General features: G+C 34.8%; 1 protein-coding gene across 1 annotated transcript in view; it reads left to right on the plus strand.

The window, feature by feature from the left end:
• LOC145661488 (organic cation transporter protein) overlaps positions 1 to 23,760 on the plus strand; it is a 168,632-nt gene that overhangs the window by 60,307 nt on the left and 84,565 nt on the right. The window contains exons 2-3 of the mRNA XM_081726807.1: positions 4,255 to 4,366; positions 11,136 to 11,325. Coding sequence (XP_081582933.1) covers positions 4,255 to 4,366; positions 11,136 to 11,325 — 302 coding nt within the window. The remainder of the gene's footprint in view (positions 1 to 4,254; positions 4,367 to 11,135; positions 11,326 to 23,760) is intronic.

A 23,760-nucleotide genomic window follows, 5' to 3' on the forward strand; every position in this document is an offset into this window, starting at 1 on the left:
AACTACAATAATAAATTATAGTATTATAGTATTTAATATAAACTTCCTAAGTAGTATAGTATGTGAGAGCAAATGAATATGCTTTGTCATATACGAAGTGTGTTCAAAAAGAATCAAACCTTTTGTTGGCTAAAATACATTTATTGATTTGGAAATGCGAAACAGTAATTCCTTTCAAAGTAGTCTCCTTCGTAATGCACATCCTCAACCAGCACTCGCGCAATTATTGGAAACACTTCTCAAACGCAGTTTTGGGAATGCTGAGCAACCGTGCCGTAACATTTCGTATGATGTCTTCTCTTGACTCAAATCGGCACACAAGCACAGTGCCGATTAGTGGCATTTTCAGGTTGCGAAATAACCAAAAGTGACACGAAGCCATTTCAGGTGAGTAGGGAGCCTGACGACACACAGGAATATTGTTTAGCAATGAAAGCCTGAATCAAATATCGCAGACTCTCTTCTCATGCCCAAATTTTCGTTCAAAATTGAATGTACCGATCCGATTGAATGGTTTCCGCTTGGATATCGCCAAGCTTTCGGAAAAATTTGATGCAATATCGCTGCTCAAGTTTCTCAGCCAGTTTGCAAAAAACTGAAATCCAACGATAGCTCACTATATGTCTTCACTTGTAGGCCAACTGCCAGCGACTAACGCTTACTGTGGGTGGAAAAAAATCAAGACTGCACATGAGCGTTCCCTCTATATCTACACTAAAGAAAGTATCCACGCTTCGTTGGTTAAAGCGGGAAAAAATAGTTAGATATTTTTGCACACACCTCGTATTTTCAAGAACTAAAAACCTTTTGCAGGGGTACAATAAGTGCTTCTGCGGGCGGCCATGTACATAGTTCTCTTTTCTTATTATTGGTAGAACGTTAAGAAATGTGTGCGTTAACATGTTCGTGACTACTTACGTTAAAAATAAGCCAAATGCATTATCATGTGTGTTCATTATCTCACAAGAAAAAAAAAACGTTATGTTATTGTACATTGAAAAATGAATACTTTGATTACTACATCTTGCCAAAGCAGAGGAAAAGGCAACCTAACTCTATAGCAATGCGTCTTAAAATCCCTACACAATGGGTGTGTTTTAAACAAACTAAAGCACAAACTAGTATCATCTCTTGGTAAATAGCCATGTCTCAGTGGGATAACTGCGCCAACAAATTTCATAATAGAGGTGATGTCTTGACTTGGAATCATTCCCATTCTCACACAGAAACATCTTACATTGTAACTCGTGTCAAACGGTGGATATTTGATAGATTAATGAAGGAAAGAGATTTCAAATTTTAACAGCAATACTGTGAGTGATGAAAACAGATGAGAAGTATGTGCTATTATAATCAACATAGAAAGTATAGAACTCTAAAATCATCAGCATTGTTGGAAAACACTTCTCCATACAGTGCAGTATGTTTTTCCATTCAATCAGCTAAGTTCATCAAGAATCATTATTGCCTAATTCTAAAAGCAACCAGAATATCTGTTATAAACATTTTATCAAGAAACTTAAAACCATACAATATCCTCCACAGCACATAATCTTCCTTAGGTCTTTAAGTTATTCTTAAAAAATTCAACAAAATTAGTTTAGTGCTGGTGATAACTTTTTTACTTTGATATTCTTGAGAAGAGCTTAAACGAATTTGTTCATAAATTATTAATAAATATTTCATTAACAACCTTACAATAACATAATCAACTTTTTTCATTTAAAAAATCAGAAAGAGCAGTTTGTTGATAGGGGTGAGTTTTATTCGTACGAGAATAACGACTCTAACGATTTTGTTCAGAAATGTAAAAGAAATGAGAGAGCATAGAATAGTGGCTAGCGTTCTTGCTTCTCATTCGGGAGATTCTAAGTTTGACTCCAGTAGCAGACCATTCCGATTGGAATCTTTCAAAAGACCTTTCTCTTTTTAATTACTTCTTATATTGTTCACATGTAGTTCTAGGGATTTCTAGAAACTTATTGAAAACCCTCAGAACAACTATATGTCAAAATTTTGTGTCAAAGACCTTTTGTTGTTTCAATTTCTTGGCTTTTTGTATCGCTTTAGTTGTGACTTTTTTTAAAAAATTGTATTTATGTATTTGCCAAAACTAAAGAATTATGTAAATGATGTGCAGCGTTAATGGTGAAACAAAATTGAAATTATTTTGTTGGAAAAAGTATAGATGAAAGAAACTGAAGAGGAAAAAGGAAATTTTGATAAACAATTTAACAAGTCAATGTATATATGCTGAAGTTCCTGTGTAAGTAGCCGAACGTCAGCTAGAAGCGGCAACGATATAATCTTAAGAACATATAAAAAGTTACATGCTTCGAGTTGAGCTTTCAATTAGATTAGTTCTCTGTTTCTGTTTTCTTGACGAGTTTCACGAATACTGTAGCAGAGAAAAACGCCTTTGAGTGAAAGTATAATCTAAGACTCAATCATATTTCACAACTTTATTGATGTAATCTCCTCAATTTTCCACAACACCTTATTTAAGGATGTCTAATTCTATAGCATTATTAGTATTTAACGGCAAAATTATGACCAAACAAGAGACATGATTGTATCTAGGTATACCAAGAGATAGATTTTATTGAGCTAACCAAACAGTATGAGTCAGCGTAAATCCTTATGTACAGTTTTAGAGAAAAAATGTAACATTACAATTCATTTTGCACGGTAACTACGCCTCCTATTAAGATTAAACTGAAACAAACAAACTTTTCATTATGACACTAGTAAGACAACAATACACAGAATGATAGAAGAAATAGAGTTTAAAATTACTATAAATCGTAGACTTTAATTTTTGTTCAACTGCAATCTGTCGTCGAGCTGAACAAAATTAGATGCTTGAGGGTAAATTGTCATCCCTAATTTTTAAGAAAATCTAACAAAACAATTTTTATACGACTAAAAGGTAATCGCCAATAGTAATTGATCACTAATTGGCGTAATTGATCATTGTTGAGTAATCACTTGTCGCCAATAATAATTGATAGTTTTTATTCTATTGAAATATCATTTATTTATTACTTTATACATAAAAAATATAGTGTTGCGGTAGCTCAGTGTAGAGATTTCACTTTTGGTGCGTGGGGTGCCTGGTTCGATCCTCACTCAAGCCAAGTGAACTTTGTGGTGGACAAACACTGTGTGTGTGTTTTCTCGGGGTTCTCCCGTTTTCTCCTTTCTTCATTCCACTATTTCATTCATTTCTCATCATCACCGTCTCCTTTAGCCTAGCCGGAATAACCGTGGGACTTAAAACTGAAACATTTCATTTCACAAAAAATATATTCTTAAATAGCACATTTTTTTGTGACAGTGACATACATACTCCTAACTGTGAAACTTGCAACTTGCAAAAATAATATTCCCAGGAAAGGAGACAGAAATCATAACACATGCCATACACTTCAAACTTTTTATAAATGATTAGTTCCTCGATTTGATCCTTATGTCTATTTCTTGAGTTTACTGATAAGAAAAACAAAGGCAGCTATAGCGTCACAGAGCAACGAGTAGGTAATGGCTGATGTAAGCGTTTATCCATTGAAATCCGTCCATTTATTTGATCGATTGAAATTCCATTTCCAGCATAGGTTTTATAACGCTTGAACTACACAAAATTTATCTGAGTTCATATTCCATTTTAATTATAATCCAGAAATCTACGAGATTTATTCATATTTTATATAAGAAAGTACAATTAAGCACAATAACTGTAGCTTTGTATAGTTGAACATACATCACGCCTGTAGCCATCCCATAGATAAATCTGTGACATAATAATGGTATTCCACGATTACTAATTTAATTTTATAGGGTTGCTGAAACTGTATATGACTCAAGAGGCTCTGAAAGTAACTTGATAAAATTGCTAATAGCATTACTTCAAATCTAAATATCCTTTTTGTGAAAATTAAACACAACGAGAATTCCCGTTCTATCTAAAGATAGGATTAGATTTTTTTTTAAATGTACGTTACAAAGTACTAGGAGAGTCATTAGGTAAAGCGAGAAGGAATCCAGTGATTAGATGAAACCTAATTACAGTTTATTGCTGAAACTAAACCACAAATGCCGTCACCGAAGATTAAATGCTAGATCATGAGCACAGAATTCATAGTACTACATACTCAGCTGTTCACAATCTCTATATTATATATGAATGAACTATCTTTATTTGAATAATATAAATGATGAAAAGTTAATTTTCTTTTTTCTTTTTTTTTTCTACAGGTGACTTCGGTCGCTACCAATTTGAACAGTTTCTACTACAAATTTTGTCGGCACTCACAGCTGGTATTCACATGCTCTCCTTGGTCACTGTAGCTGCAACTCCAGAACATAGGTGAGAGTTCCATAACAACATGAAACATACATGTATTATAGGTTTGTAATTTCTTATTTTGTGTTGTTGTTTTATTACGTAGACATTTAGCATTTACATTATTTTATTATTTGTGCTTTCAGAAAAATAGAAGGTTTTATTAAACATAATTCCTTCGATATTATTATTATTATTATTATTATTATTATTATTATTATTATTATTATTATTATTGAAAGTTAAGCTTTTGTTACTTTTTAACTCATCTAAATTATTCAAATATAAATATAATACCTGATTTGATTTCTTATAACTACACACTGTTAGCGATAATTTGGTGATAATAATTACACCAAGGATGTGTCTAACCTGCTACACAGCTTATAGCTACTACAAAACAAAATAGAACCAATACAGAATAAACTATGTAATTGTTATTATTACTATATAGTAATATTTTTGTAAGATTAGAATTAGAAGTATGTTAAGAGTATATTAAAACAGACACTTGTCAATGGAATTGAAATGTTTCAGAAATGTTTTATTTTAATATTATATTTTAAGTTAGGTTTATACTATTACCCTAACACTCTGACTACTTGAGAACGAATTAAATTTGAAATTATTATCGGAGAGAAGACAAAAGCATGATTCGACTTCTATAGAAAAGATATTTGACAACTGCTTTAACTCAGACTACCCTTTAAACAACATACACCTGAAAATTCTAAGATATAATACAAGAGCTAAATTTTAATTTTAACCGAGAGGCAGTAGCGTACGCAGGAATTTATTTCGGTGGAGTTCAAATTCAATATGAGGGTATATTATATTAAAATTCCTAAAATCGCCCCTAAAACTAGGCTAAATTTACACAAAAGTCGAAATTTCGGGGCGGGTCCAAACCCCCAGGACCCACCCCTGCGTACGTCCCTGTCGAGAGAAATGTTTGAATCTGTAGGCTTCTAACAAACTACAATAATTCTATATCTTGGAACGATTTTATTTCAGGACCGATAAAGTAACTTAGGAATTATTTCAGACTATACTACCAGAGTTTACCTTAGCTCTCATTCTTACTCTAACTACTCGTAAATACTCATTCTTAATCTAACTAGCATAATATCTTATTTTTTTGCTTCTTTTTCTACTACTGTATAGTATAAAATAGTGCTGTATTTTCGCTTTAAGCTGTGCTCAGCACATAATACTACAACAACAACAATAATAATAATAATAATAATAATAATAATAATAATAATAATAATAATAATAATAATAATAATTATTATTATTATTATTATTATTATTATTATTATTATTATTATTATTATTATTATTATTATTATTATTATTATAAATTATTGTATTGATATGAGAACATTTGCCAAGCAAAGAAAAGATTAAAGAGATAGACGAACAAAAAAACTCATATTTAACTATTATATTTGCAATTGCTGTTTAAGAATTGTTAATTAAACAGTGAGGTCCGTAAACTTACGTTTACTGATTTCCTAATATAAATCACGGAAATAGTAAGAGATAAAAGCACACGAAAGAAGAGTAATTGAGTGTTGCGCAAAGCTGATTTATCTCAGATGGATTGCAAGACTAATAGAACAACCATATTACGATAAAAGAAGTCAACTAAAAACAAAGAAAATGTTCATTATAGTAGAGTACTTATAACAATTGTAAATTGCTAATTCAGTAACTATTGAGAACATAAACAAAATAATAAAGTATCTTAGTCGTACAAATCAATTAAAAATTCTACATTCTTTCAAAGTAATACTGATATCTCCTAGGATCGAAGTTCTTAGTTATGTTTGGTTCATAAAATGCTACAGGACCGGGAAAGATCATTCCTGTTCAGTGTAACTTACATCTAAGTGTTGGGTAATACATTGATTCCGTCTCTTTGCGAAAAAATTCCAGAACAAGAGGAATTATTTTTATGGAAGACAACATTAGTGTTCACATTTCGAGGCACTCAACCATGGTTAGATCATTCAGAACTATATATATATATATATATATATATATATATATATATATATATATATATATATATATATATATAATAGTCTAATTGATCACCAAACCTTAACCCCGTAGAACATTTTAGGGTTCTAATAGTTTAGAATTGGAAAGAAGACAAAATGACCGCAAAGAAGAAATTCTCCAGGCAGACTTAATAGGACTGTGGAATCACATTCAAAATGTTTGCCTTTTATGGCTCTTTCTTTTTTCTATTATTCAAAACGTTTGTTTTGTTCGATTATAAAGGACTAAAAACATTTATTTTAGCTCCCAATTAATGCCTCAGAGACATTTGGACCTAAATTAGGCATTTTATTTATTGCTTATAAAATCCAACGTTAATTTTATGTTCATACCAACTAAAGCCTGAGAAAACTTTAGAGCTGATTTAGGTATCTTATTTATTTTTTTTTTATAAAATACAACTAACTTTCATTTCAATCCACTTTTAAGAGACCTATAAGAAACCTTTGAAGATAAAATTACATTTATTTCGTTTACGCAAATTCAATTTTAATTTTATTTTCTTCTTAATTAATGCCAAGAGACCTTGATGCTAATTTGAATTACTTATTTCTTCTCCACAAATTAAATTTTATTATATTTATTAATGCTGTATATTGAAGAAGCAAACGAAAGTTTTCTTTAATATTATTTATTTAATTTTACATTTACATGGCATTGACCTTCCTCAGTTTGAAGCCTTAATTTTCCAAGAAAACACATACTTTGCTTCATTATATCAGTTTTTTTTTTAAAAAAAGAAACAATGTTTACCCTAAAATATAACATTGTAAACTTTAATAAGACTAGGGCAAATTTTCTCTCTTACTACTGTGTAATGTCAATCATAAGCTATAGATCTTTGTAAGGCATGAAAGAAAATTACGTAATGTTTCATGGAAATAGGGCATTTTTAAGAAAAAAAATATCGTTAATATACTTTATAAGATGAGATGACTGGCTACCAAACAGTAGATGAAAGTCTGTAATTTCAAACAAAACACATTAATTCATAAAATTAGTAAAACTTTCACAAAACGTTTGTAAAACGTGTTTAAAACAAATAAAAGGAAAATAGAATTAACTCTTTCAATATTGTCCTATTATGACACAACTAAGTGGAAGTGGAAAAGAAGAAACTATACCCACCATATTACATCAAAATTGAGTCATTTTTGTGAAAGTTATCTAGCAAAATAGTTTCTTTGTTATTTAAAAGGAAATTTCGAAGTTCATGAGAACTTACTCCCCTTTTACACACTTATCCGTTACTGATTTCAACCGAAACCATTGGGAATGATCCGGATCATATAGAGGAAAAAAATCACTATGATTTGTCAAAATGTAGTAATCTTCACATAGTTTAGTCTGGGAAATTGTGTTATATATATATATTCAGACTTGCAAACGACTCCCTCTTATTCCTGACGTAGTTCAATCCCAAAGCAGTATTATTTCAAAAGGCTGGGCATTTTTCGGCCCGAGCCCAATCCAGCCCGAACGTACCTAGGCCCGGCCCAGCCCGAGCCCGAAAAGTTTTGGAGATTTTCGGCCCGAGCCCGGCCCAGCCCGATAAGTTTTTTAAAATTCTTGGCCCAAGCCCGGCCCGGGCCCGATAAATTTTAAAAGTTTTTGGCCCGACCCCGGCCCGATAAATTTTTTAAAAAAATAGCTCGAGCCCCAATCTTTCTCAAAATTTAGTATTAAATTTGACCTAACCTCAGAAACATTTTCTAAACTCTGGTTCTCAACCTAACGCTTGCCTTCCGAATGGTACCATTGCCTCCTAGAACTTTGCCTCTCATCGAGAGAACAAAAACTCCATTCCCTGTAACAAAAATCTAACTTAATTGATTTTTAGCACAAAGTGAAGATGGCTATATTGTTTAGCGACAGGCAAAACATTCCCACTCCTTGTTATATTTTGAGTTCAGTGAAGGTCAAGGTCAGAGCTCAATTAACCGCATAATACCTGCAATCCTCTATAGTGAAAGTGGAGCCGCTAAGCGACACAAACTGTAAATAGCTATTGCCTTCTTTGTAACATTTTTCACGGACACACTTCTTCAACGTTTGGCTTTATACTAATTATCGTTTAACGAAAGTCTATAATTATTAAAGAATTGTAATTGATCGGCCCCAGACCAACCCTACCTGAAGAGAAATTACTGTCGGCCAGTCCAAGCCCGACCCGGCCCAAAGAAAGAACAGTTTCGACCCGCCCAAGCCCGGCCCGGCCCAAAGAAATTACAGAATCGGCCCGCCCAAGCCCGGCCCGCGGGCCGGGCCGGGCTTCGGGCCTCGGGCCATGTCCGGCCCGTGCAGGTCTCTACGGAATAGAACGGAAACACCGAAACAAAAAGACCGAGGAAAGTTAAAATTGCAATGAGTTTCCCATTGGAAATCAAACCCAAATATATATATGTTTTGAATTCAGATTTACAGCTTTATGAATTTTAATAAGGTCAATTAAATGATGAAGTGAACTGTTTTTTTCTCATACTTTCCATTAGAACAAGGGCCAGTAGACACTAATCCACAGGAAACGTACGTTCTTTTTATAGCTGATACTGCATTATATACGTAGTAAAACTACTCGCGTAGTGCCTGCGAGGTGCGCAACACACAATACTTTGCTGTGTTGCAGGTTACAAGTACCGAGAATCGATAGGGACAATGGTGAAGGAATTGTTTGTTGTTATGTATTTCACGTATTTCTTTACTTTTAAGTTTTTTTTTTTTACCTATATTATTTTTCCCATGCAAAGAACGGGCGCTTGTGCTAGTTATATATATTAGGATATATTTGCTCACATTAAAAATTATGAAATGAAATTTTCGTTTTACGTCCTATGGCGGTCTTGTAGGGTAAAGAAGGTGGATCATTCATGTAAGTGAATGGTTATGAAAGGAATTGATACAATAAATATGTAGGAGGGAAAGGAAGAACTCCGAGAAAGCTCAGGGGTACCATAAACTCATTCTGGGATCCAACTAGGAACCCTTCGCATCTGAGAGAAGCCCCTCGCCACTGGGCCGCCCTACTCCAAACAGTTCAAAAGTAACTACCTAAGTATAAGCAAAATTGTAATTAAAACTTGGAAAAAAGTTTAATGTCAATAAATTCTACCCTAGTCCGAAGTAAAACGCCACTCTATAGTATCTATTTCTGTTCACAGAATACATATTTGTATATTTTCGTTACTTCTTCTAGAAAAATAGTATCTACAAGTCCGTAAAGTGAAAATGTTGTTGTTTCTTCGTTATAATTAAAACATTCCTCTACGCACATCGTAGTTTCAACCGCTGTGCTTTTGTTTTGAAGGCGATGATGTGTAAACTAGAAGTCAGTTAAAATGAAGCTGATGACTGTCATCTTGTATTATTGGAAAACGTCAAGTTAGAAACGTTTGTTTTTGTGTGTAAAATTGGTGTAAGGTTATTGAACTTGTTTTTCTCGGAGTTATTTTGGACTTTGACTTCATAGTGTGTTACGTTTAAAAAACCACAGAGAATTGGTTATTAGACGAGCTATGAGTTGCTGGACTTTGAAAACAAATATCAAACAGTAAATCAATTTACCGTGTATTAATCATTATTTGAATTTCAAATTATGACTTGGGACACGGTGGTCATTTTCTAATCATTTTATTTCATTTTCTAATGCGATGATAGAAATTGGTACAAAGAAAAAATATTTGAATCATTCTATAAATAAAAATAAAAGTGACTACGTTTGTGACTTCCTAACTCTTGAACCACCGAACCGATCTCGAGCACATTTTCAACATAGATGAGGTGCGGACCTGGAATAGTTTCCGTTATTTCACTTTGACGGTGCAACTTAGGAGAAAGGGGGGTTATATATAAAACTGATCGAAAATGACCGATATTAGTATCGAGTCAATAGTTTTCGAGGTTGCTGAGATGAACAATGACACTTCCGATATTGTTTAAATCCAAATTCTGCTCCGCAACTTGGGAAAAGAGAAGGGGGAAGATATATAACAATGATCGAAAATGATCGTTATTAGTTGGAATCCATAGTTTTCGTGGTCACTGAGACGAACAGTGACACTTCCGATCCCGTTTACATCCAAATTCAGATATTTAAGTCGAAAAAGAAACTTATTATTTCCGTGCAAAGAACGGATATTCTGTTAGTATATACTAATTTTCGTCTTATCGAAAGACAACTTCGATAGAATATTTCTTCTAGAACAACTTCGATACTATAGAATATTTCACTCGCACCGCACATTCCAGAAGAGAATTTTACTGTGCAGAATTATGTTGAGTAATTTAGAAGCAAGCGTTTATTGTGTGTTTAAACGTAGTCGATAGATTGTGTATTTCAGTAACAAAGTTTTCAAACCCGATATTATCAGATAATGTGCAATCACAAACCAGAGTAGTTGAACTTAGATTACGACAACGTTATCAATCTTTTATTCACATGAAGCCCAGTTTAAAATGGATAACAATTTTATTGATACAAAAAGAGCAAGTTCAATGAACGCTAATCAAAATTAAGTATACAAATCCTTCATCTTTTAAAAACATATAGTAGTACCACAGTGTATACCACGTCAAGGAGTTTGGTTTGATTTTTGGTAAACCAAACTCCTTAAGAAGCTAAATTTTACCAAGTCTAGGCTTAAATGTGACCTTTTACCTTATTTCATATTACCATAAGACAAAATAAATATTATTTATTCCAACAAATCCGTTCTTGTCTTTCCAGATGCATGCTGCCGGGGGAGGATGATCAGGCGTTTGCCTGGAACTCTTCAGAAGTGCTTTCTTTAATTCCAAGGAATCCTAATGACAATTCTTTCGACTCTTGTCACTTTCTGGATATTAATAACAACAGTGTACCTTGTCATAAATGGGTATATGACACAACATATCACAAATCATCAAGAGTTATTGAGGTAAGTTGTAAAAATCATGCATATTTGGAATATATTTTTAAATATTTTTAAATTTTAAAATTTCTATAGCATTTAAGTATTCAAAAGGTTGTAAATATTTATAAAAGATATTGCGAATTTTCGCATAATTATAACAGAGCAAGGTTTAGCAATTATAACAGAGCATAACTTTAAAGGTCCATAGCTTCAAAAGTATGGGACCTACCATAGTAAAGTCAAGACTTCACTTAGGAATTAATATGTGCCTTATGCAAAAATACATGTTTCAGAATTCTAAGGTACTCAAGAAGCAATTTATAGAGGGAGTTTAGCTGCGGTCATATATTTGAAGTACTCTCCAACTGCTTCTATAAAAATTGTTGCAGAAGTACCGCAGGATTCTAAAACATGGATATTTGGATAGGGCATATATTAGTTCCTAAGTGATGTCTTGACCAGACTACGATAGGTCCCATAGTTTTGGAGCTATGACCCTTTAAAGTTCATTTTTTCACGTTTTCGGCAGCCTATAACTCCGAAAGAAAGCATTTGTGCACCCAAGATAGTCTACACTTTTTGTCTTATCTTGGTATCAGGAATCACCTCCCAAACGTTGTCGTCGTTGTTTTCAAACACCTGATATATATATAGGCCTATATAATTGTATTTTTGATTTTTACACCCCATGCTATTGATTTTTGGATTGAAGATGATGAAAAATGAATAATGAATGAGATAAGTGATGAAAGGGAATACACAACACCCATTCCTTGAGTATTGAATCCACAACAGGCAGGTTTCGAGATTCCCAGGTTATTGGATTATACTTTTCGACATTGTCAGCTGACAGGGTCATTTCTAGATATGATGACACACTGATCATCATCTACACAAGATAATTATCTTACCTAGTGTTTCAGAATTCAGCATTAAAGGAACATATGACGTATAAGCGGTTCGAAGGATGACAATTGAGTTATCGGTGGAGTGGGTTGGGGTCAGGCCACAGAAGAGTATGCAGATATTTTTCATTCGGAAACATACCTTTCACATGTCTTTCATTCAGTATGGTTGATGCACAGGAAGAGCTGAATATTTTTAGCCACTGGACATGCAAGTACGAAATACGTTATATACCTTTTGATATATAGAATATGAACATCTCATTGTCTTGTAATAATTGAATACAAGTGATGTGGCACAAGAGAATCATGAAAGACATTTTGAAGGAAAAATTACTTTGCTAACCGCGATTATTTTTGATACGCCAGTCATACGTTATGCAAGATTTTCGTCATATCATTTTTTGCTAACCATTAGTGAGAGAAGGAATATTTCAAAGTTACTATTACAGAACTGTATAACGTCTCTGTTTTAGGAGAGCTTTGGGATAGTAGGGTGTTTGGTTCCGGGTAATGCGAATTCTTTCTCTTGTACGGATCAGTATGAAAAACAGAGAGAATGTCGTAATTTTTTTTCTGCGGAGGGGGGGATTTGTTAGTTTGTATATAATAAAAAGGAATACTTGATGCAACAAAGTGAAGATTTGATGCATTGATAAGTTTCATATGCGATTTGCTATTTAATCTTTTTTCGCATGCTAACGATTACTGAAGTCAGAGATATGCTGTATGTAGACATGAACACACGCAAACATGATATTCAGTGAATAGAGCAGAAATAACCAACGTACACACGAAGGACGGAAAGAGAGAAATAGAACGTTGGACAGAAAAAGAAAGACACAAGTAAATTATAGTACAAAGACAGCGTACAACTTCAGTAAGTGTCACGAACACGACATCATCAAAATACATTTCCTTGTTTTCAGTTTCTTTTCTTTTCTTTTTTTTCATGAAAAATATTAAACCCGACTTTCCTGGTTTTAGATATATAAAATTTGTATTGCGATAGCAAACCATTTTTTCTTCCTTCATAATTGTGTAATACCAGTCACAAGTAATTCTAGCTTTCGATTTCGGTCTATTTCTGAGCATTGTTTTCGGAACATTCTGCGACCTCGTTGTTATATTGCACTTACGTGCCAATAGTTTCTGCTCCATTAATAAAATATGCAAATACTTCGGTAAGGCTCCACCTAGACTTTATATAATAGAGTTTGACGCTATATGTGCTACGTGGATTTATATGTCAATCCAGGACAAAGTGCTTGATATTTAAGCTGAATATTAAATACAAGTAAATGCCCCCGCTTGTTTCTGCGAACAATATTTTGCGTTCTTTTTTCTGCGTCTTTCATATAAAATTCACCTGAATTTGAAGTCTCACGCGAAATTTGAAACATCCTTTGTACGGGCATCTTGGTGAACCACCCCACCCTTATACTTTTTTCTTCCATTCTAGGTCAAGTACCAAGAAAACGCAGAACTAAATAATTATTTAATTAATTATTTTAAGTGATTAGTTTAATTATTTTAATTATTTTAATTTAATTATTTTAAGTGAAAAGTTTAATTATTTTAAGTGAAAAGTTCAAATACAATAAACTATTGACTATTGAATTGCTATCGTATTGTCCTAGCTCTTTGAACAATGATACTCAATGGTCGAATTTTCTCGGTATGATGCGGTATGGCAAACAAGTAATAAATAAAGATGTCGAAAATCATACTAGGCGTAAAATGGTAAAAATAAGCTCTGCCAGTTTGAAGCATATCTAAGACATGTCTACGAATATAAGAATACGAGTTTTAACTAATTTTCAATGTAATCATTGATGGTAGTTCAGGATTAATTCTATAAATGTTCTACTCAATACTAACAACGTATTTTCATTATAATATATTACTTTAATATATTTAAATATTGTGTCCTTGTAGCGTAGTTAACAGATATAGCCAATGAAGTATTTTCCAGATAGGAGAGGAAACTGCTGTAAATCTTTGGTCAAGTACGTAAATTGAACTTAGGATCTTTCAGAAAAAAATTGATAACCTCTCTGAACTGAAGCATTTTTCTCGTTTGTTTTTAAATTTGCGGGCGGGGAATACGAAAGAAGCGTTTGGCAGTTTTTAAACAAATTTGACGAAACAATTATTGATTTAATGTTGTTGGTGAAAACTTTATTTCCATTTCTCCTTAAAGAAGATCCCAATGCAGTAGGGTTGCCATCATCCATAAAGATTTTGTTCGTAACGAATGATACGCGGGTTTTCCTTTTCTGTGGATTATTGTCAAGAGAATCAAATCTCTAAAACCACATTTAATAAAAATAATCGTGTGAACATTATTTTGTGTGCAAGAAAGAAGTTGATTCGGACACCACTTATTTGTTTTTACTTAATAAATAATATAAAACATGCATCAATATATGCGAATAAACGAAAATCAATCAAGGTAAAACCAAGCTTAAACTTCCTTGTAATTACTTTAATCGCTCAAATATCACGATATGTAAAACGTTGAAATTACAGACATACACCAAGTTCTGTGGCTTTCTACAAACTCCTCACAATGTATTTGAGACTATTTTTCGGTCTTTTATTTATCACAAGTAATATCCTTATACACTTTTATTTCGTCCCAAGAGTCAACAGCTGTGATAATCCTCCTTTCACTTTGTCATAAAAACGTTAAGAAGTTTGGTTCCTTTGTGTACTTACCCTCTCTGTCCGTGTGTCCGTCCGACCTGCAGACAAAATATCTGACGAACTATATGATGAATCCCCATCAAAATTGGCCAAGATATAAAGCAAGCACCACCAGATTTGAGTTGTTTGAGCAGTTTCATCTTTTGACTTATCAAGCGTTGTTTCACCGTTCGTGCAGACTAGACCTTAAAACATGGCTGAAGTAGTTAGATCACGTGCCAAGGAGTTGCTAACTATAGAACGAGAAAAACAGTAAATCACAAAGTGTGTTTGCACAATATGTGGAAAGACATGTTTAATAATGGTTTTACTTCATAATGGTAAGCTTGACAATTATTAGTTAATGATATTTCTTAATGGAGTTACTTTTTTAAACTTTCGTTTCTAGCTGAAAATGTATTATATCAGTTTCTCCAAACAGTATTGAATTTTTGTAAGTCGAAATTGAGAATACATGTATTGTGATTTGAAAATAATGTTTTTTTCTGTTATTTTCTGTCAACACCATAATCTCATCATAAGGACTTCTGTGGTTTCTGATCAAAATACATAGGACTTTTTTGAAACTAACTTAACACAACCTAGGAAGTTTTGCATACACCGAAAAAAATGAGAGTTTGGCATTGCCAGGTCTGGGCTATGTGGTGGATGCCTCAACCTCCCAACCAAGTTCTCTCAATTTTTAGCTGGTCTTTAAAGATGTATGCGGTCCAGCGTTGTCAGGTGATATATGACATCCTTTCTGTTGACCAGTTCCGGATGTTTCTTTTGAATTGCTAAATCCACCTGCATTAATTGACGACAGTATAAGCCTGAATCCATCGTTCTGCCCGATGGTAACAGTTCGTGATGCATGGTACCCTTCTAAACCCACCAAACGAACAACATAGCCTTCCTGGCCGTCAGTGTAGTTTTGCCACGGGCTGTGAAGCTTATCCTCTCTTCGACCACGATCATTTTCACACATTCTTATCGTATGTTTTCCACTTTTCACCCCTTGTGATCAACTACATCAGAAATAGCTCAAGTTCCTTTCGTTTCAGTAACGATTTGCAAATAGAAGTTTAATTGAGTAAATATTTTTGAGTCAGATCATGTGACACAAAAACGTCGATTTTCTTATTGCAGCCAGATTTCTCCAAATAGTTTAACACTTTTCGTTGATGGATGTTTCAGACTTTGGCGATGTAATGAATTCTTCTTACATGCATGTCTTGCTCGGCGTTTGCCAGAATATCAGCAACTGTTTCTGTAATTGGTTTCCTACAGCGAAGAGCATCTTGTATACCAAAAGTTCCAGAACAAAAGTAACTTAATCATCTTTTGGCTGTTGCTTTTGATGACGTATCTTGCCCATAAATAGCACAAATTTATTTACATGCCCGCCCAGTATTTTCGCCTTTATCCAGGGCGGACGAACTTCTGGGGGGCGGTGGGTTGTAATACTGCTACTTAGAGCTTCTTTTAAAAGCTCGTAACTCTGGGATGGCTTTTATTTATATATAAAATAAGAAAGTTTCCTCTTCTGGGGGCACAATGGCCCCGATCGCTTCTGGATCCGCCTCTGCTTCTATCGCAATAAAATTGCATAATTTAGAGCAGTTTTCCGAAAAGTTAATTATGTTCACGACACAATACCTCCAACCCTTCTTGCAAATCTACTACCTTTAACTGTCATCTGACAAATGGGGTTAAGTTTGACCCGCTGGGACCCATGTGCTCAGATTTGGGACACTAATGCCACCTCGTGAGCAAAAAGTTCAGAACTTTTAGACTGAAATTTTTTATGTGAAGAATCGAATTGAATAAATCTTGTTATGCTAGAACAGAAAATTATGGAAAAGAAACTTTTAAAGGATTGAGATATTTTTTAGTTTAACATTTTTAATGAGTAGGATCAAGCAGTGAAATTTGTAATATTGTGATGTTAGTGCGTTCGTCTGTTCGTTACTCTGCAAGATAAGTCTTTAACGGATGCAACTTTTTAAAATCCAGTTTTTTTTTTTTTTTTTTTTTTGCAATAGATAAGTATAGCGATTACCTTGGCCGAGTTCGTTATTGGAGTCAATCCGTTAATGTATAAAAGGACAGCGGCGACTTTAACGTTGGCTATCTATAGCTCCTATACATGAAGCGAATTTTTGAATTATATTTTCTTTTTGTAATAGATAGCTAGGGGAATTATATCACCTGAATTGGTTAATGAAGTTAGTCTTAACATATTAACAAATAATGGCGACTTTAACGTTAGCTACTTATAGCCTATATCCCGTACATGTAAGCAAATTCTTTGTTTTTTGCAACAGAAATCTAGAGCAATTATCTGGATCAAGTGCATTAATTTAGTCAACCTGTTAACGTATTAACGGATAACGGCAACTTTAACGGTGTCTATCTAGCCCAAATCCTAGACATGTAAGCGATTTTTATTTTTGCAACCGGTAGTTAGAGCGATAGTCTCGGTCAAGTCTATTAGTGAAGTCAATCCGTTAACGTATTGGATAGCGGACACTATCTATAGTCCATATTCCATACATGTAAGCAAATTCTTGATTTTTTTTTTGCAACAAATAGCTGGAACAATTACCTCAATCAAGTTCGTTAATATAGTCAATCCGGTAACCTACTAACGTATAATAGAGACTTTAACGGTAACTATGTGTAAATAACCCATATCTCATACTTGTAAGCGAATTTTTAAATTCTGTTTTTGCAACAGATAGCTAGAACGATTGTCTCGGCTGAGTTCGTGAATTAAGTCAAGCCGTTGAAGTATTAACGGATAACGGAGACAAATTGTGTTATCTATAATTCATATCCCATAAATGTAAGTGAATTTTGTTCTTTCCAACTGATACCTAAAACAATTAATTACCTCAGACGAGTTTGTTAATGAAGTAAATTCTTTGACATATTAATGGATAACGGTGACTTTTACGATTGTTATCTATGTCCATATGCCATACATGTAAGTTATATATATACAGGGTGACCGCGTGACTATGTTACAAAACTTAAGAGATGATTCCTGACACGGAAACAAGGAAAAAAGTTCAAATAAACTTTTGTCCAACGTACATAATTTCGGAGCTACAAGGTGCCGAAAGCGTGGGAAAGTGACATTCAAAGCTCTATAGCTCGACTATGGTGAATGATAGAGCTAATGCGGCATGGTCACGTCAAAGACATCGAAGCTGCTGTATTCAAAAATGCTTAGGTGTATTCAAAAATGCAATTCGTGCACAAGGATCGTAGCACAAGGATTCCCCAAAGGAGCGTAGGGATTCCCGGATAATCTGTCAAGAAAGATGGGTCGAAAAGGATACAGATGAATAGCTGTCCCAACTGCTAGCAATAAAGCGTCTGTACTAAGTCGATATCTCGCATAAGCACAAAATGGCGAACAGTTTTATACGTGCCATGTGTGGTTGCATAACGCGCACTAAATAATAGTGGAAAAATATGAAAGGAAAATGTTAATAATTTGGTACAAATTGTAAATATGATAGTACACTGTCGTGTTCATTGTACGTATAGACGCGTTTAATAAAGGTAATAATCATGAAACGTACTAAAATGTTGTACAAACATCACACTAATTTTGTTATCTTCCATGTAGTTTTGTCATTGAAAGCAAGTAAAACTAAGGGGGAAAACCGGGGAATATGGATGCTTTCTTCCAGGCAGAAATCTTATTTTATTTGATGATACGAGCCGAGGATACTTTATAGGAGAGGGGGATTTTTCCGCCATCCCATGTTAATGTGACCACTGCCAGAGAAAAACAGTAAAATATCCGTTTCTTATCATTAGCCATAATGTGCGTTACCCGAACATTGAAAAAGAACAAGGAAAAACAATTTATCAGGTCGTTTGTTTTAGTCGCTGCTTCCGATGTTTTGCAGGATTGATTCCGATATTTTGTCTAGAATGCTTAACATGTCGTCATATTGTTATCGTTTAGAAGATATTTTGTTTTCACAGACGGTGTTATCACCTGAAGTACGCCACAGTTTTCAGGTTCGATCACAAGAATTTGTTCTTCCTTCTGTCATAGAAAACAATCGAAGGTAAGGAAAGTATAAGACAATCCTACTAGAAGGCGTTGTGAAAGGTGGAAGGTCATTCTTCATGTGGTTTGTTCGTAGCGTACGAGTTCCTTAGTGCAGTTTGTGGTTTGCTTGTTCGAATGTGAGATCAAATGGAGTATTCGATAGCAGAACTTGCAGACATGATATTTGTATACGGTCAAGCAAAGAGCAAGTGCTTGATCGTTTCGCCCAAGACCCAACAGTAAGTACCCGGAAAATAGCACGTGAAAGGGGAGTAGCACAAGATACTGTTTGGAAAGTAGTACACGAGCAACAGTTACACCCCTATCATCCGCAGAGGGTTCAGGCCTTACCTCCAACTGACTTTCAACCTCGCGTTTTGTTTTGTGAGTGGTTTCTTCAACGCTCTGTAATTGATCCGCAGTTTGCTTCCTACGTGCTTTTCACCGACGAAGCTTGTTTTACGAAAGACGGGATATTTAATAGTCACAATAGTCATGTATGGGCAGACGAAAATCCTTATGCAATTGTGGAAAGGGGCCACCAAGACCGATTCGCCATAAATATGTGGGCGGGTATTATCAATGATCAGATAATAGGTCCATATTTACTACCACCACGATTAACTGCACCAGTATATACGAGATTCCTGCGAGACATATTTCCAGAGTTATTAGAGGATGTCCCTCTCGTTGTTCGTCAACGGATGTAGTTTCAACATGATGGCGCCCCAGCCCACTTTTCAGCTAGTGCTCGAGAGTATTTGAATCAAACGTTTCGTGACAGATGGATTGGAAGAGGTGGTCCTTGTAATTGGCCTGCACGTTCCCCAGATTTGACTCCACTTGATTTTTTCTTGTGGGATCATGTCAAAACACTTGTCTATGAAACGCCTATAGACAACGCAGAAAAACTATTAGCACGAATACTCGCTGCCTGTGATACTATAAGAACAGCTCCTGGGTTGTTACAGCGGATGCGTCAGAACTTACTGCGACGCTGTAACGCCTGTATTGAAGTAAAGGGACGCCATGTCCATCACTTATTGTAGAATAATTGGGAGATTTGTCTCGTCTACAGGTAATTGATGATGTTCTTGGCTGCATTCAATCCTGCTGTAAAATGTTGATTGAAGACATTATTCCCATTCTTGTGACTTTTGTTTTTAGGAAACAACCTCTTTTGCATTATGGTTGTTTCGCTCAGTTTTGTTTATTTGTTTTCAATGACAACAATACATGGAAGAAAGACTTTAATAGTGTGATCCTTTTACAACATTCTAGTACGTTTCATGATTATTACCTTTTATTAAAAGAGTCTGTTCAATGATAGGACAGCGTAATATCATGTATTTACCATTTGTACCAAATTATTAACATTTTCCTTTCATGTTTCCCACTCTTATTTAGTGTGCGTTATGCAACCGCACATGACACGTATAAAACTGTTCGCCATTTTGTGCTTGTGCGAGATATCGACTTAGTACAGACGCTTTATTGCTAGCAGTTGGGACAGCTATTCATCTGTATCCTTTTCGACCCATCTTTCTTGACAGATTATCCGGGAATCCCTACGCTCCTTTGGGGAATCCTTGTGCTACGATCCTTGTGCACGAATTGCATTTTTGAATACACCTAAGCATTTTTGAATACAGCAGCTTCGATGTCTTTGACGTGACCATGCCGCATTAGCTCTATCATTCACCATAGTCGAGCTATAGAGCTTTGAATGTCATTTTCCCACGCTTTCGGCACCTTGTAGCTCCGAAATTATGTACGTTGGACAAAAGTTTATTTGAACTTTTTTCCTTGTTTCCGTGTCAGGAATCATCTCTTAAGTTTTGTAACATAGTCACGCGGTCACCCTGTATATATATATATATATATATATATATATATATATATATATATATATTTGTAAAAGATTGCTAGAACGGTTATCTCGGTTGAGTTCGTTGATGGAGCCAGTTTGTTAACCTGTTGAGAGATAATAACAGCTATCTGTAACCCATATCCCATATATGACGGCGAATTGTCAAATTGTTTTTTGTAACTGATAGCTATGTTTGTTAATGTAGTCAATTTGTTAACATTTCATGGATAATGAAGACTAACGTTGGGTATCTGTAGCCCATATTTCATATATGTAAACGAACTGTTAAATTCTGGTTTTGCAGCACAGAGTGGTCCGGAAGTGGGCGTACCCTCCCCCCTTTAGTTTCAACACTATAGTGTTAGTTATGGTAGAATGTCTGTACACAGATACCTTGATGAAGTCTTAAGAATCTTAAGAGTTATAAACATCAGTATGATCATCATCCATGTTGTAACACAGCTGAATTCTGGGCCAAGTTCTCGGAGATGTTTTGCAGAGATACTCCGGAGTCACGAGGGTGAAGGCGTATTCCCCAGCTGTTCGTAATTCCTGCGTTGTGTGATATCGAGTGTTTCTTACTTGTTGCTTTATGAAACCCCAGGGAGCACTGTCTGGTGTCGTCAGATCGGGACTTCTGACCAGGCAAAGGGAGCTGGTGAAGATGCACAACCTCTTCCAATCAAGTGGCCAAGAAACGTTTGATTCAGGTAATAACTGTTACAAAACAGAAAAAACAGAAAACAAATGAACATGGATAGCAATGTTGCCAGACAAGGCCAAGCAATGTTACCAGACAATGCTAAGCAATGTTACCAGACAATGCAAAGCAATGTTACCAAGCAAGCGTTTACGTCAACCGAGTTTCTTAGAGGAGTGAATTTGTTAACGTATTAACGGATAACTGATAATTTAACAGTGGTTAATTATGACAATATTCCATAAATGTATACTTAAGAAATTTATTTATTTATTTATTATTAATACGTACGTAGACCGATTAATCGTAGCCTAGTTCATTAATGGGATCAATTCGTTACCTATTAACGGATAACGGTGTCTTTAGTCTTGGCTGTTTTATAAGACACCCTATGTAAGCGAATTTTTGAATTATTCTTTGCAACATATATACAGGGTGGGCCAAAAGTAGGTATACAGTACCGTACTGATCAGCTCATTGCATTTTATATTGTTTCTTATTGTCATCCATCAGATAAACTTAGTTTCTTTATTATTTGTTCTTAATGCCCTTTTTCTTATACCTTAAGCTCGGAACAGCCGAAGCAAACAAACTCCTAAACTACCTAGGTAGAATGTTATACTTGATCAATCGTATACAGGGGTGTATACCTACTTTTGGGCCACTCTATATAGAGCAATAACCTTGACCGAGTTCGTTAATGGAGACAATCTATTATCATCTTAACTGGTAACGGTGACTAACGCTTCTATCCATCTATCATGCATGAAAATAGTTTGTGTGATCCTTTTTACTGTCTTTGCTGGTGTTTATCACATATACTATATACAGGGTGTCTGAGAATTATCTATACAACTTTACGACGTTATATTTAAAGAAGTTAATGTGATATTTACATGCGGTTTATTGCATTCAATGCAGAAAGTCTTAAAGTTTTTTCAACATGATGGAGCTCTGCCACACTAGTCTTTAGAAGTTCGAGAATACCTGGATGAGATGTTTCCCAATAGGTGGACTGGTCGCGACGGTCCGATATCATGGCCTCCGCGGTCGCCGGATCTGACACCACTGGACTTCTTCCTGTGGGGGTACCTTAAGGACATCGTCTTCGCTACGAAGGTAGCAAACCTTGAACAGCTAAAGCAGCGTATCCTTGCTGCTTTTCACACAGTAACTGATGATTTGCTGCAGCGCACTTGGGCTGAAATTGATTTTCGTCTGGATGTGCTTCGTATCACACATGGTGTCCACATAGAGGTGTACTGAACAGGTAAAAAACTTTAATACTTTCTGTATTAAATGCAAAAAACCGCATGTAAATATCACATTAACTTTTTTCAATATAACGTCGTAAAGTTGTATAGATAATTCTCGGACACCCTGTATAATTTCTTGTATTTTGTCTTATAAGCTGGAATTCTTATATTACAAGAAAATTACATAGTTCTGACTACAATCGTTACTATTATTACTACTATTATCATTATTTGCCCTCCCTCCTGATCAAGTGACAACCACACGCACCTTTGGTGCACGGGGTCCTGGGTTCAATTTCACCCTCGGTAGTTCGAATTCCACCTTAAGCTGTAGATTCAAGTCTCATGTAGCTTCGGTGCTGAAATTGTCGCTAATCTCCAATATAACTAATGAATCTCCAATAATTTATATTAATCCATTTTATTTCTGGAATTCCATTCCCCTTCGCAGAAATAAAGGTTCCAGCTCAATCAGCTATTATAACTATTCATTTCACTTTATCATGAGAAGTTATCTGGAAGCACTACCAGTGTTGTACAAATTCCTTGGTTGAGCATTTAATACTTTTCACTTGACATGTAAAAAGTAAAGCGTAGGTCCCAGACGGGACAGTAGTAATATACCCACGGACTGTGTGAAGGTACAGGCAAAAATACTTCCTTCATTTTAGCAAATAGTGGAGGTAATGTGGTCAGAAGTATGCTAAGGTCGCTTTTACCTACCGATATTGTCTTAGATTCGCATTTCACAAAGGCTGGGTGAAGCATAGCACCTAATAGGGCGAGGATAGGATGAAAAAATCCTGATCTCACCAGGAATTGAACCCGTGACACCTTACTAGCTACGCTACAGAGGCTAAATATTTCTGAGGGAGAGAAAATAAAGAATATGAATTTAACATCCAATACTGCAGCTTGAAAATTAAACATTTAATATTTCTACTGTTTTCCAATAGGTATCTTAC

Source organism: Thermobia domestica, chromosome 1 (assembly GCF_964235325.1).
Source record: "Thermobia domestica chromosome 1, izTheDome1.hap1.1, whole genome shotgun sequence".
Classification (NCBI taxonomy): Eukaryota; Metazoa; Arthropoda; class Insecta; order Zygentoma; family Lepismatidae; genus Thermobia; species Thermobia domestica.